Source organism: Sorex araneus, chromosome 4 (genome assembly GCF_027595985.1).
Source record: "Sorex araneus isolate mSorAra2 chromosome 4, mSorAra2.pri, whole genome shotgun sequence".
In the NCBI taxonomy this organism is placed as follows: domain Eukaryota; kingdom Metazoa; phylum Chordata; class Mammalia; order Eulipotyphla; family Soricidae; genus Sorex; species Sorex araneus.
The window spans coordinates 151,845,470-151,861,905 of NC_073305.1; the positions used below are offsets into that span (position 1 = coordinate 151,845,470).

General features: G+C 41.9%; 1 protein-coding gene across 5 annotated transcripts in view; it reads left to right on the forward strand.

The window, feature by feature from the left end:
• Positions 1 to 16,436, forward strand: part of NCOA7 (nuclear receptor coactivator 7) — a 175,377-nt gene that overhangs the window by 145,724 nt on the left and 13,217 nt on the right. For 4 of the 5 annotated variants that reach the window (XM_055134537.1, XM_055134535.1, XM_055134538.1 and 1 more), the window contains one exon: positions 4,175 to 4,322. In XM_055134537.1, coding sequence (XP_054990512.1) covers positions 4,175 to 4,322 — 148 coding nt within the window. Of the gene's footprint in view, positions 1 to 4,174; positions 4,323 to 15,325; positions 15,520 to 16,436 lie in introns of those variants that run through there. The other variant, XM_055134539.1, reaches the window with a different exon arrangement.

Consider the following 16,436-nt stretch of genomic DNA (forward strand, 5'->3'; position numbering starts at 1 on the left):
GATTTGAATCTGAAGGAAACTTCCCATTACATGTGTTTTATGATGTAAATTTTATTCTTGCATCATAAAAATGTATTATTCCAAAAATTAAGTTGATTATTATAATGAATGATAGATATGCATAAAATAAATTTTCCATACCTCTCCATTCCCCAGAGTTAATCATTTTCGATCAGTTTTTCTTTTATCAATCTTTTGACACAAACTACTGTATTAGGCAAGGATTCTCCAGAGAAACAGAACTAATAGGATGTATAAATAGAGAAATATTTGTTTTAAGGAATCAGCTTACTTTGGTTGTAGGGTGAGCATGTCTAAAATTTGCAGGGCAGGTTGGCAGTCTATAGATCCAAGAAAAAGTCCCAAGTCTAAAATGCATATAGCTGGAATTCCTTCCAGCTAGCAGACCTTTTTAGGTCAAGAATACAGTCTATTCTTGTAAGCCCTTTAAGCTGATAGTATGAGATCCTCTTCTGTTATAGAAAGTGATAAAGCTGATTTAAGTACGTTTTCAAAATTAATTAATTTAAAGTTAATTGCATTTTAAAAACTTTCATAGTAATATCTAATGTTTGAACAAAAATGGGCCAAGTCCTAGCCACATTGACACATAAAATTAATGATTATAGACATTCATACATAATTTTCGTTATTTGAAATTATAATGTATATCCATATAATTTTAAAATTAGAAAAGCACATATCGTACACATTGATAAACACCTTTTTGGGGTGTGAAAACTTTTGTTTTTGAGCCATAGCCAGCTGTGCTCAGGGATTATTCCTGGCAGGTTGGGGATCATATGGGATACTGGGGATCAAACTTAAGTCAACCATATGCAAGGTGGCACCTTACCCATTATACTGTTTCTCTGGCCCCCCAGCTGTCTATATTTTGGAAGAGTAGGAGAAATTTCAGACAAAATATTTCTTTAGATTATGCAGGGAAGAAAAGGCAAGGTACTTCTGTATCACAAGAAAAAAAAAAGACATTAACACACACAAGGAAGAAATAACAGCCTAGAAATCATTTAATAGTGGTTAATTCTTTTATTATATGAAGACTCTCACAAATTAAAAAATTATATCGAGTCCACAATCATGTAGAGACATCTTATGTAAGAAGAGCTGCAGCCAGGGAAAAAACATTTAAGAAATATTTAACACGCTAATACTCCAAGAAATGAAAAGTGAATCAAGTTCCACTCATTTAAAGAGGAGGGTAAAAGGCCGGGAGAAAGTCCAGTGGTTAGCAACTATGCCTAGCAAGCACTTGACCTCAGTTTAATTTCTGGCACTACATGATGAGTTGTTGTTGTTGTTGTTTTGAAGGGGGGATGAGGGGAGTATCACACCTGGAGATGCTCAGGGGTTACTCCTGTCTCTGCACTCAGGAATTACTCCCTACAGTGCTCGGGGGACCATATGGGATGCTGGGGATCAAACCTAGGTCAGCCATGTGCAAGGCAAACACCCTACCCCTGTGCTATTGCTCCAGCCCCTACATGGTGAGTTTTGACACATGCATTCATAGAGACCCCACAGCAACACATCCTGGGCCCTTGCACTGAACTGACTTCTCCGTAGGCCAAGAATTGCCAGCGGAGGCTCCAGACCTCCTGAGCACCCCTCTACAAAAAGGTATAAGTAAGATTTGTGTTGTGAAATTTCAACTACAGTGCTAGTGTTAGAGTGTATTCAGTCTTTCAGAAACAGTTTGGCAGGCATATCATAAGCTATAAGATCATGCTTTGAGCCTAATCATCTTTTTTAAAAAATATTAATGTCAAGAAAATCACTCAAACTGAGCACAGCGGCCACTCAACACCTTTATTGCAAACCACAACAGCTAATTAGAGAGAGAGAACAGAAGGGAATGCCTTGCCACAGTGGCAGGGTGGGGTGGGGGGGAGATGGGATTGGGGAGGGTGGGAGGGACGCTGGGTTTACGGGTGGTGGAGAATGGGCACTGGTGAAGGGATGGGTTTCCGAACTTTGTATGAGGGAAGTATAAGCACAAAAGTGTATAAATCTGTAACTGTACCCTCACGGTGATTCTCTAATTAAAAATAAATAAATTTAAAAATTAAAAAAAAAAGAAAATCACTCAATAGATAGTAAAGACATAGACTATGAGGGTGGACATTGGAGCATTATTCATACAATCAGAGAAAAGAGCAACAAACTTAACAACCTGAGGCTTACGAAAACAGTTCATGAAATACTGTCATGAAAAATTAGTACTAGGATTTGCACCAAGGAAAATGTGCATTAATTAATGTTACCTGTTACAATTATGCCTTGGTTCTTATTAAAATAAAAACTGTGTACTTGTAAGATCGGAGAGAAATATGAAAACCTAAGATAGTTTGATCCATTTGCATATCAGAGTCGTGGGTAGCAGTTATTTTTTATTTTAACCCTGTTAATATTTATCTTTGTCCTTTTGGAGTGCAGTAGCAGAAAACTAGAGACTTGATGGTTAATAACAACAGAAATTTATTGTCGATTTTTAGAGATGTGGAGATCCAAGATTAGACACTAGCAGATTTTGTTGTCTTCTAAGAACTTTCTTCCTAACTTATTGATAACTACCTTTTCATTATATTCTTGTAAAGGAGTTATCTAGATCTTTGGGTTCTTTTTCATACATGCAATAATCCCAATGTAAAGGGAGAGCACTTACGATCCAAAATTTTCTCAAAGCTTCTACCTCCAAATACCATAATACTGAAATTAAAGTTCAAGAAAGTAGATTTTTTTTGGTTGATGTGGGGGACATGCACATTTAATCTCAGTAATTGTGCTATTTTATAGTATTATACATTTTAAATAACAATAAGTTATCATTTCCCAAATAGCCCAAAATTGAAATTAATATGCCATATTAAGAAAGGTCTTAAAAATTATTCTATCCTAAATATTCATCCTTCCCCGGTGATGTGGGCTGAATGTAGACTAGAGACTGAACACAGTGGCCACTCAACACCTCTATTTCGAACCACAACACCTAATGAGAGAGAGAGAACAAAAGGAAATGCCCTGCCACAGTGGCAGGGTGGGGTGGCGGGAGATGGGATTGGGGAGGGTAGGAGGGATGCTGGGTTTACCGGTGGTGCAGAATGGGCACTGGTGAGGGGATGGGTTCTCAAACTTTGTATGGGGGAAACATGAGCACAAAAATGTATAAATCTGTAACTGTACCCTCATGGTGATTCACTAATTTAAAATAAATTAATAAATAAAAAAAATATTCATCCTTCCCCACACAGTGATAACAGGTAGTAGAGCATGGTCAGAGAACTTGTGACTCTTGTATCTGGGAGGAAATTGCAGGTGCCAGAATGAAAATGTGTTCTCAGATTTGGAAATAGCCATCTCAGTATTGATTTGGGCTGGAGTGATAGGACAGCGGGTAGGCGTTTGCCTTGCACACGGATGACCGGGGTTTGATTCCTCCGCCCCTCTCAAAGAGCCTGACAAGCTACCGAAAGCATGCCACCCACATGGCAGAGTCTGGCAAGCTACCCATGGCGTATTTGATATGCCAAAAACAGAAATAAGTCTCACAATGGAGATGTCACTGGTGCCCACTTGAGCAAATCGATGAACAATGGGACGACAGTGCTACAGTATTGATTTAGCCTGGAGATATGTGACAGAATCTACATGTTTAGTATATATGAAAACAAAGAAATTAGAAGCAGATTACATTCTATATCGATAAAATTTTGTCTATAGTATTATAGCAGTAACTAGTATTACTCCTGATTGTTACTGAGATATTTCATTAGAATTATATTGATACTTCAGTAACTAAATAAAACTCCACATTACCTTTTTTTCCCCCAGTGAATACAAGGGTCCAGTAAGTAAAAGCCAAATGACGAGAAAAAATAATTGGTATAAATGTATGATTTATGTATTACAGTTTTATATTCTATCTCCTGATCTTCAGATTGAAGGACACTTCCCAGGTTTGAGGGCTTCAGTTCTCATTGGGTGGTATTTGTCAAATTTGGAATGCGTTAGTAGAGATTATGTTCACTGTGGCCAACTTCCCAATGAACGTGGATTTGCCAGGCAGGAAATAGATGAATAGACGTGCCGAATCCCTCCTAGTACCTGCCAGGAAAGTGGATTTGGCATTCACTCCTATGACTCTGTTTTTCAGGGTGGATCATTTGTACACATTCTTTGTTCAGTGGTCTCCTGACGTCTATGGGAAAGATGCCAAAGAGCAAGGCTTCGTCGTCGTGGAGAAGGAAGAGCTGAATATGATCGACAACTTCTTCAGTGAGCCAACCACAAAGAGCTGGGAGGTAAACCAGGCAAGGGGGCTGGGGGGGGCACGGCTAGACACACATGATTCTCAGATGGCACAATAGGTGTGCTCTTGGATCTGGATTCCTAGTGACTGGCTGATGGCCTCTGCTGGAGACTAGTTGTGTGTGTCAGAGACCCTTATTGCTGCCAGTACAGTGCACAGAACAGCTCATTCTGACCACCCTAGACCAGTATTTCCCAAAGCGGGTGACTATTTGAGTGGTGCGTGGGTGGTTGAGTGATTCCCAAGGTGGATGAGAATGTTCACAGAGGGGCACTGGAATGATCCAGGGTGGGGGTAGTAGCCTCGAGTGCAATTTGGGGTCAAGGAGGGGCACTTTCTGTTTGCTTAAAAGAATATAGGGCTGGAGCGATAGCACAGAGGGTAGGGCATTTGCCTTGCACGTGGCTGACCTGGGTTCGAATCCCAGCATCCCACATGGTCCCCTGAGCACCGCCAGGAGTAATTCCTGAGTGCAGAGCCAGGAGTAACTCCTGTGCATCGCCAGGTGTGACCCAAAAAGCAAAAAAATAAAAAATAATAAAATAAATAAATAAATAAATAAATAAATAAATAAATAAAAGAATATGGGGTAACACTTGGCTTGCTCTTCAAGCCTGTGTTCTCCTTTGAACACGGACCTTGCTTGTTTGTCTGTTTCTTTGCTTGCTTGTTTCCACTTTGAAGAAGCCCATTTGTTCTCTTGAACACCTTCCCACTCTTTGTCTCCTCTCATATCTTTCTAAACAAGTTTAGTTCAATAAATACTAACCTTGCTTTACTTGAATGTCTATCTAGATAGATGGACACTCTTAGCTTTTGTACAGATCGTGACTGGATTTGGCTGATAAGCTAAAGTTTGCCTAACCGTGGTTTATACTATCCTCTTTATTCAGTTTTGAGTACTTACCAAGGCCAACTCATGCTCACGGCACAATGGGTAAGATATGCTGTGTTTAGCTCCAAAGACTATAGATAAACTATTAAAGTCATAGGAGAAAATTCCCATTGCAGATCAAGTACTATAGCAGCATGTAGCTGAGTACTGTAGGGGCAAGTATCCAGGCAGCTGAGCTAGGGTAGAAGCTACCCAGAGAGGGCAGCCTGTTCATGAGGAAAACTCATGTAAGAAATAGACCATGGGACATCTGAAGACCTAACAAAAGTTTTATATGACTGGACCAGAGAGGGCAAAAAGTAAAGGAATGACAATAGACAACAGCACTGGAAAAAGTAAACAAGGACTGATCATAAAAGGCCTCTGAAATAGATATAGGTTTTGATTATTCTGAGACCAATAGGAAGGCATTTTGCTGTTCTGAGCTTGGAGAAGTACACAGTTTTCATTTTGGAGTGCTCTGTGTGACTGACAGATGGAGTTGGACATGTATTTATCTTGGAGTGGGGTAGGGTGTTTGAGCCACACCAATTAAGAGCTATTCCTGGCTCTGTGCTCAGGAATGATCCCTGGCAGTGCTCAGGAGTCCACTACGGTTTTAGGGACTCAAACCAGGGTGATGGCCACAGTGGTGACAGGGAATTGCCTCATCTCCTTAACTGTCTCTCTGGTCCTAGAGATGGATGACACTGGGGACTTCAAGACTCATTCATAGGCTCTCCATTGGACTAATCAAAGTTAAGAGAGAATGTTAGCTAAAGGAATGGCAGTGAGCATAGAAAAGATGAAGTCTTTGAAGATAGAAGGTAGGATATGTTGGACATTGTGAGTAGCTGCATGTGGGAAAGGAAGGAAAATGTTGAGATTGAGGTTTTTAGAGGGGGAATTTAAGAGATAGTGGAGCAGGAAAAGATCTTTGACTTTGTAGAAAATGCTTGGTAGGAAGTGCTGGATTTGTTCTAAAGTTGAGGGACCTGTAGACTCTCTCTCGGAGAGGCAACTGATAATATTGCAAGAAAAATAACTAATGACATACTTTTTATAAAGGTTGAAGTTCTAAGTGTAGATGAGGTCATCTCAGGAGACTTTTACAGAGGAAGAGGGAGTAGGGTTCAGAACAAAATCCCTCAGGATACCAGCAGGAGGGGCTAGAGAGATAATCTAGTGGATAAGGCACTTGCCTTGCCCTTGGCATTCAGTTCCCAGCATCCCATATGGTCCCCTGAGCACTGCTAAGAGTAATACTTCAGTGCAGAGCCAGTATCTCCTGAGCACTACTGAATGTGGCCCCCAAACAAAAAACAAAATAGCATGAAAAGGAGCTTCCAGGAAAGGAGAAGGAAAGAGTCTAAAGTCATGGCTTAGAAACCAAAGGAGGGAAATCTCTTGTTTTGGCCATACACTGTAGGTAGAGGTCAGGGACTTACTCATGGCTCTGTGCTTGGGAATTACGGGACCATATAAGATGCCGGGTATTGAACCTGAGTCAGTCGCCTGCAGGGCCTTACCTGTCATGCTATGCTTCTGGCCCATTGTTGAAGGCAGTAGATCCAGTGGTAGTTTAGGGATCATGTGCTGCTAGAAACTCAACCCAAGGGTTTTGATCCGCCTCTTTGGCCCAGTGAGTAACTCTTATTCTCCAGCATCATTCCCAGCCTGGTTTCAGATTCATCAGGTGGATATTTGAACTCTTTCAAGGTTGGAATCTTACTCGATTAGTCCTTTCAAAGTGTGTTGCTCTATTACTCCATTCTTACTCACTCTATCCCAGCCAAAGGCTTGAGCATGGCTTTCTGAGGTTGATTCCGGTCACCCTTTCAGTTCTACGTCATTTCAATGAATCTTTGCAGCAGTTACTCCCCTTGACCTCCCACAGCCTATAATTTATAACTCTAGACTGTACTGCCCAGCAGTGTATTTATTTTCAAGTCTCTTTCTCCCTAGTTCCTCATCTGAGATCATTATTTGAAGATATTTAAGTTGGTTACTTTCTTCCCTGACATGTTATACCATTTGTGTCTCTAGCCAGTTGTTCATTATTTATGGCCTTCCCTGGGAGTTTGTCCTTTGTTCTTCTCACATTTGTGAGAAGAACTTCCGGCACTACTGGAAGTTGTCCTGACGCACACTGATACTTTGTCCTGAGCATACACTGATACTTTGCTCAAGGAACCCAGGAATATTTTGTCCTCACCTAATCATTCCCGTTCAAAAGGCCCACATGAGATACGTGTTCAGAAGAAGTAGCCAGGAAAACTACGTTTCCTCACGAAGGCTATTGTCCTCTTTTGCCCCAGTATGTGGTTGCGAAGAGGTTTAGATTACATGGAAAATACCAAATGTCTTTAACTGAACAGCCCTCTTTATTTTCTTCTGCATATTTCTTATAATATCATCCTGAAATTCTCGACTGGAGCAGGGGCCATACTCACATGCCCCAGAGAGATAAGTGTTACCTTCAGGATCTAGAGAGAATGGTCTTGGATGAACTTCCCCATTCTTCTCACCAAAAGAAAGGAGGACATGTCTTGAAGGTAGCATCTAGATCTGCAGTGGAAAAGGGAGAAAAGAAGGGATGGAAAGGGTGAAGGAAGTGGCTCGCCTGTTCTAAGCAACTAGTGCTTTTGTTGACACTCAGAACACATGGAAAGAAAGCATAGCTAGAGATAAAGGTGACTCAACTGGTCTGGCCACCTATGTGCTTATGGCACATAGAAGAGTCCAAGGTACAGTGAGAAGAACACTGGGCAAGCTTCTCCCTGCAGAAGCAAACTCTGCTTATTGACATTACTTTAAAGCCAAACCACTACAATAGCATTGATCTATTTTTATCAAGAAGAAATCTTGTGTTCTCCTAGAAGTGAACAGATGTCTGACAGATCTGTCAACAGATGTTCATTAATAATTATACACAATTATTAACTAAAATTCATACATTAATAATCGTGTGTAATGATTAAAATCAATTTCTATAGATTGTCATATAAAATTTAGCATTTTTTGAATAAAATTGATTGGTGACTATCAAACTAATGTCTGCTTCTTGTAGAGATTTGGAAACTACAGAAACATACTGTACAGACAATTTTAATATAATACCAAAGTACTCCTAATTTTTTGTTTGTTTGTGGTTTTTTTTCTTATTTATTTGATGACTTTTCCATTATGCTTTAGGATATTTTTCTCTATGAAAGGAATGATGCGGGAGAATCTTGTTTTTTGTTTTTGCAAAATAAAATTATGTTCTATGTAATTTTATATCTGGCTTTTCTCACTTAATGTCTTCTGGTAATTGTATTAACTATTTTAAAGTTTCATTTTTAATCTTTGCATAGCATTTTTAATCTCAGTTATTCTTTATTTTACAATTCTCCACTCTTTGGAATAGTTGTATTTTTCCAAGCCTTTCATAAGGGTGAGATGATCTAATTTATTAGATCAATTTCCAGTTTCCTGGAAATAAATTGTTTGTTATAGTATACTAATTTAGAAAATAACTCCAACTGAACCTTGAAATATGAGGATACCCTTCTCATTATGCCAGCAGAAAATATCGTAACTGTTATTCCTTTCTAAAAATGTTTACTAATTTGCAAGCAAATCAGTCAAATAATTTAAATTTTCCCTTGATTGCTACTGAGAATAAAATCCATATGTACACATACATTATATATACACATACACACATATTTATGTACTCTTTTTCTTATGTTTTATTTTTATCTATTTTTTTAAGCTAGAAAAAAATTCACATTTTTATTTTTATTTTATTTTTTTTTAAATAATTTTATTGAATCACCATGTGGAGGGTTACATAGTTCTCAGGATTATGTCGGTTATACAATTCTCAAACACCCTTCCCTTCACCAGTGCCCATCTCCCATCACCAACCCCCCCAGTATACCTGCCACCCCCTCCCACCTCCCCAGTCCCCACCCTTGTACATGATAAGTTCCACTTCGTTTATGCCTTATCTCGATTACATTCCTGTTTCAATACACAACTCACTACCGTTGTTGGGGTTTCCCCTAAAAAAGGAAAGCAGTCCTATTGCCAAGGAGGCATTTGATAGTTCTCCACTGCTAAGAATATAGAGATATTAAGTCCCGCTGTTTGTTACATAACTTTTCTTTTTCACCCTTGCCCCGAGACACCGAGTTCACGCCTGTTTGGTAATCGCCACGCTGCCTGACAAGGGAAAAAAAAACCGAAAAGGATGGTTATTTCCCGTCATCGGCAGGCGTGGGGCTCTGGCTTAGTTGATAGACTAGTAGAGTTTCTGCAAGCAGTTTCTGGAACCGAAGGGCTTGCGCTGGTATCGGCTCCGGCTCGAGATTCCACCAGCGTCCCACTGTTCCATGTACATAATTTTTCCCCTTATATCCCATATATCCCACGCCACCAGGTCTGTTTGCTTAATGGACATCACACTATGTTTGACACCACGCCGCGTTTCTTCCCGAGAAAGGATATTTCTTCTCAGCCGGCGTGGGGATATAGCTTAGTTCAGTCTAGAGAGATGGCTACCACTTTGATTGCCTTCAATATTTCAGCAACAGACTTACTATTCTTGTTAGGATCTCCCACAAAAGTCTGACCCATTAAGAAGGGACATATTACATATTGCTGATGCTAAGATGATATTAGGTCGCGCGGCCGCGACAGCAGCCGCGCGGTTTTGGGTTTCTGTATAAAGTCCAGGGAAAGTACAACCAGAAATAACATCACTACAAACTTTTACCCTTTTATGGTGCTCATAAGATGGAGAAGCCTAGAGAGAGGCTCGGCGTCTCCATTTTGCGCTCAGGAAAACTGCGGATCCTGCGCTGTGCTCAGGGGGGAGGTGTGGAGAGAGAGAGAGGTTAAAAGAATTGGGGGATGCCCGGCTCCCACTGTTTCAGCGCACCGTGGGGTCTCTGGTCCCATGCCGGAATTAGTTCAGTGGGCTGTTTGGAGTCCAAGGGCGCTTCCTTGGGCTCTTCCATCATGCTCGCTCCACAGCAGGGTCCAAAGGGAAGCACACGTGGGGGAGGTGGGTTTAAGTATCTATCTGCTGTGGGCGGGGGTCGCCGCCCCCGCCCCCTGGGGCCTCCCGCAAGCGCGCGCGTCTCCCGTTTCAGCTGGCTCTTCCATCATGCTCGCTCCACAGCAGGGTCCAAAGGGCTATCTATTTATTTTTTTATTGAATCACTGTGAGAATAGTTACAAAGCTTTCAGGTTTAAGTCTCAGTCACACAGTGATCAAACTCCCATCCCTTCACCAGTGCACATGTTCCACCACCAAGAACCCCAGTATACTTCCCCGTCCCACCCACTCCTCACTTGTGTAGCAGATGATTTTCACTTTACTCTCTCTTTACTTTGATTACATTCATTTTTCGACAGAAAACTATTATTATTTGGAATTTTCCCCCAACAATCAAACCTGCCGAAAAGGCATCATTAGATTATTTGTTTTCTATTGCTGATAATGAAGAGCATATAATGTTGCACGGCCACTGTTGCAGCCATGCAGTTTTGAAATTCTAGCATTTTAGTAATTAAGTCCAGAGTTATTTCTGCCAGCAGCTGCTGTGTTCCGAGCTTGGTTTGTGTGCCTCTGGGATCATGGCTGTTCAGGAGCAGATGAGCTATTTGTGGGTGGACGCTTGGGGTCCCATTTGGGCAGGGAGCAGGACCGGTTCTGCCTGCCCCTCCCCATCTCAAAATTTCCCACACGTCCCATCACTGCAAGCTCCTACCTCTCTGTCCAGTTGGCTCTGAAAGGTGGCGGTCGCCATGCTGCCGCAAAGGGGAAAAGACCAAGGGACAAAAACCCTTCCCCACCCAGGGCTGTATGGGGCCATAGCTTAGTTCACAGTCCAGGAGCATTTCTGCCAGCAACCACTGCATTCTGAGATTGGTTTGTGTGCCTCTGGGATCATGGCCGTTTGTATAAAAATAAAAATAAAAAGAAAAGGCGCGCAGGCGGCGAGGCAGGCGAAGGGAGGAAGAAGGCCAAACTGGTTGCTCGATCGGTTTATTTCATGTCCATCTCCATTCTCCTCTGATTCTCCTCCTGCTTCTTTCTCCCCCATCCTACTTCATCCTCTCTCTCTCTGCCTCTCTCCCGGCTCTCGGTCTCTCTCTCGATCTGTGGATCTGGCCCCGTGGATCTGGCCCCGGTGGGTCTGGCGCTGTGGATCTGGCTCTGTGGATCTGGCCCCCAACCCACTCTTACAGCCTAGTTAAATCTCCACAGCATGAGGGGGTTGGGGCATACACATAGGTGTGGTCAGCAATAGGGTAAGGTTCTTTTCCCTCAGGGGATGCTTCTCCTAGGACTTAATTCTCTTTCAGCAGGAGGATCCACCCAAGGGCAGAGTCCCATGAATGTGTTTCTCTTCTCCTCAGCCAGCAAACATATAAGAATTCATAATACTAATTATTTTGTATGGACACAATAAGAGATGCATTAAAGCTTATAGAATTGCTCTCCTGGGGCCATCTCAATCTCAGACTACAGTGCTCAGGCCAGATCAGTCTTTCCTATCCCTGGCAGGGTCCCAGTCTCATAATTACTATTGGATCATGACAGCATTTGTCTATGATCAAGCTCTTAACTTATAGTTAAGAATTAGGCACTTTGGCCAGGCCCATCTCGATGCCAGGGTAGCACATAACTCACCGCTTGCCCTGGATCCTTCCTGTCCCACGTCGGGGACCCTACTTTGGGGTGCTAGGAACTGAGGGCAACTGAGGCTTAAGTGGAGAAAGCAGATGCCCAGAAGGGAATATCGAGGCCAATTAAGTCTTAAGTTATAAAAACATAATATTGTCTTCTTGTGTCTATACAAAAAAGACATAGCTTTAAAGTAAATTATTCAAAAGGCATAAAGAGGAGAGAAAGGCAATGTTATAATATTCAGTGTCCTAGAAAGTTCTGACCTTACCAATTAACAGAGTTTGATTAAGGGAAGAGCAGATAAACTGGTAGAATTGGTTACAGATAAACAAAAGAATGGGAGTGACTCGGGAGCACTTTGAGGGGTGTGACTGATAAACCTAAGCTCCTAGTGGCGAGGGGGAAAGGACAAACCAATGATATCCAACAGCCGTTCAGGAGCGAAGGAGCCGTTCCTAAATGTTTTTTGTATATCAGGAAAGGTCGCGTGGCCACATAAGTGGCCGAGCAGTTTGGAGAAATAGTCCTGGTCCCCACATACCGGAACCATGTTAGTAGAAGCTCAGTGTTACCAGGATTCCATGTGGAAAAGGTGGGGAGACTGCACCTTCTCCATCTGGGGCACCCTGGTGTTATCGGCTCAGTCTGGGGTCTGGAGCATTCTTCGGTGTGTACTCTCTTTTTCATAATACTTGTTCCTTTGCACTTTGCTTAAAGGAATCTTTTTTGTTTCATTACACCATTTTAACACTTTATGACTAAAGTTATCAATTTTTTTTCTTGTATTTTTGAAATTTCTCCTAGTTTGCTGTTTGTATTTTATTTATATTTTGTTGTTTCTGATTTGTTCTTGTAGTGCTTTTCTCAGTAGGTGACCCAACACTTTGATTTAAGCACAACATAGCTGTAGTTGATGTATTAATATTTTAACAATCATTTTCTTCTAGCACTATTAATAATTTCTGATGATTCTTCTATCGTGCTCAAAAGTTTTATATAGTTCCTAATTAACTGTTTGAATACACAAGCTTATCAAACACTCAGAATTAAAGCCCTCAGTGGTGTCCCACTGCCTATAGCTGCCACCGCCTAGGCCATCGTCACCTGGCCTTCTTTTTCTTTCTTCACTGAGTCATAGTCTGTTACCACTACAGAAGTCAACGGATCTGAATGAAGAATGTTGGAATTTGTAGTATTTTTTAAAGTTCCTAGATGATTTTGAGGAACAGGTTTGCATTATGATTTTATATATATACATGTAGAATTATATATGTATATGACTTTTAAAAATGATTTGGGTTCTGTGATTTACTGAACCGTCAGTGCTGGCATGCATGCACATAATTGCAGCACCACATCTCTCACCAGTGAACACACACCTTTCTCCCCCAAGGGCCCTGATGCCCCACCCTGTCCGTGCCCCCTCCGCACTTGGCACCACGATTCTTCCTCTTCTCCTGCTCTTTTCCCAGCCTCCTTTGCCTCAACTTGCTTTGTTCTCTGTTCTTACAGTAGGGTGAGCCAGACCGCAGTTCCGCGTTCCTGCTGTGCTGTGCATCTGGATATCTCCCATGGCCCACCCTCTGCTCTCAGGCTAGAGCCTGTTTCCTTTGAGAATAAGCGTGCTCAGAATTCTAGGAGGTGCCACCCCCCCCCCCCTTGAGATGCTCCTCTTACCACTTGTTTCACACGGAATGGAATGTATTTATGGTGAGCTGTCTTCTCATCTGCTCACCCTAAGGATGGTGGCTGAAGAAGTTTTGAGCTAAGCCGCATCACACAGCATCACACACATAGGCCTTAGTAAAGAGCTGCCCCAGAATTCCAGAAAGACAAATGAAGAACATCATGAAGAACATTTGTCTTTCTGGAACACATTCAGATGATTCTGCGTAGGCTTTCCTTTTGAGAGGAAGTTCTGTCTGCTGGGACTGGTCTCTAAGGATCGGTCAGTCTTCTATATAACTGATGTCCAGGGTGACCTAGATTAATACCCTGAACTCTTAAGCAATTCCCAAGGCCATTTTCCCAAGTTCCCTTATAAGCCATTTTGGATCTACAAAGATCACTTAAGATTTATTAAAGGTGATTTCTCTCTCTCTCTCTCTCTTGCTCTCTAGCTCATGCTTTCTCTCTCTCACTCTCTCTCTCTCTCTCTCTCTCTCTCTCTCTCTCGCACTCTCGCACTCTCGCACTCCCTCCCTCTCTCCCTTCCTCTCCCTCTCTTTCCCTCTCTCTCTCCCTCCCTCCCTCTCTCTCTCTTGCTCTCTAGCTCATGCTTTCTCTCTCTCACTCTCTCTCTCTCTCTCTCTCTCTCTCTCGCACTCTCGCACTCTCGCACTCCCTCCCTCTCTCCCTTCCTCTCCCTCTCTTTCCCTCTCTCTCTCTCCCTCCCTCCCTCTCTCTCTCTTGCTCTCTAGCTCATGCTTTCTCTCTCTCACTCTCTCTCTCTCTCTCTCTCTCTCTCTCTCTCGCACTCTCGCACTCTCGCACTCCCTCCCTCTCTCCCTTCCTCTCCCTCTCTTTCCCTCTCTCTCTCTCCCTCCCTCCCTCTCTCTCTCTTGCTCTCTAGCTCATGCTTTCTCTCTCTTTCTCTCTCTCTCTCTCTCTCTCTCTCTCTCTCTCTCTCGCACTCCCTCCCTCTCTTCCTCTCTCTCTCCCTCCCTCTCTCCTTCTCTCCCTTCTCTCCCTGTCCTCAGGAGTGCCCCCCCAGTGGCCCCATTTGCAGATGCTAAGGATAGAAAAGGAGTCGGCTGCCTGCAAGACAAGTGCCTTACTATATCTCCAGCCCCTACAATTCTTTCTAACCTCCTTGACATTTAGCCTAGATAGTAGAGAAGGACTCATTATGCTTCTTAATAATATTAAGATTCTGTAAGGTAAAAATATCACATTGCTAGCTGTTTTAAAATTAAAATCTAAGTAACATTGTTCTCAGCATCATATAAATCAGCTTTTCGTCCATTAGTTGTTTTTTTTTTAAGTTCCTTATATCCAATAAACATGACGTGGTAAATATTTGAAGTGAAATATTATCACTGTACACATAATGGTCATCCATCCAATGAAGAATTTGTTTCATCCTTCCTATAAGATTAAACCAGTGACAGGAAACACAGATAAAGTTTAAAATGGAGGCTAAGCTTTAGAAGATGTACTTTAAAAAACAACTCCGGAATGACAGGGCTAGAAAAGCCAGGTTCACCAAAAGACAATTAAGAAAAAAAAGAAGAAGAAAGAAGAAAAAAAAAAAACCCACCGAACAAAGGGGTTTTGTTATCCTGTTGGGAAATCACCCTCTCAGAGGTGAAAGTGTCATTTTACAGCCTTCCAGCTCTGCCCGACAGGAAGTGTGTGTTTGCTCTCGATCCTAATTTGGGTGTGTTCCTGTAGAAATGTGGAACACTCTCCTGCGAGAAACAGAAACTCAATCATGCAGGAAACTAGACACTGCAGAGACGGTTGTAACTCAGCATGGCCACAAGTAACTGTGGTGTGGAGGCATTTAGGGAGAGAGAAGAGCCTCCTCCGGGCAGGCACTTGCTCCCGCTCACCATGAGATTCCGGAGATTGCCCCTGGACATTCAGATTCTCTATTGTGCCAGACCAGACCAAGAGCCCTTTGTGAAGGTATGTTGGCATCCCGGAGGCTAATAGCACGCCAGTGAATCCTCCGAGATCTGCCACTCTGTAGTTTCCAAATGCTTTCTTCATTAGAAAGGACTGTGCTGACGTTTTCGAATAGGGCAGGTAATTGATTCCTCACAGGTGGATACAGTATGGTTTGCGCCTTCCTTTGGAAGTCAGGAATTCCCGGGTGATCACTTGCATTCCTCATTTACCTGTGTGAAACGTGGAGTTTGCTAAAATCATGTACTTTATCCAATATCTGAAAAATGCTGGGTTTGTGATTCTTGGGCTGTTTTTTTTTTCCTTCAAGTAAACTTGAAAAGATTCTAAAATTTTCAAGCTAATTCCCTTGTCACATATACCTGCCTCCGCTGAAGAGAGTTACTTTGTGACAGTTTACTGTGAATTTTGAAATCTGTGTGTCACCTGCAATTTTTACTAATATGTAACTTAAATGCTTATAATGCAAAAATCATGAGTCCTGATTTCTAGGAATTCTGGTATATTCAGAGGGGCAAAAAAAAAAAGATTTTTAGGTGATACTGGCTTTGATAATTTATAAGCATGGTTACAAGGAAATAATAAGTATGTTATGTGAACACTATGTTTCTCTACTTTGAGAAAGCCTATATTGATGGTCCCTGAGCTGGATACAAAAATCCTAACCATGTTGGACTTTAAAGTTTTGTGTCTCTTTGTAGTCTTGCTCCTGGCAGCTAGTACCATAGGTTATTTCTATCACAGATTGTTGCTGTGTGCACAACCATGAGAGAAACTGTGGGCTGACTTGATTGAAAAACTACCCCATTCAACTTCCCTGTGTATAGGAAACGTGCAGTGTCATTAGTTCCTTAATAATTCCATTTTAGACCTAGGCTGATGGAGATGAATTTGAGCTATTTTAAGAGTATCAGTTG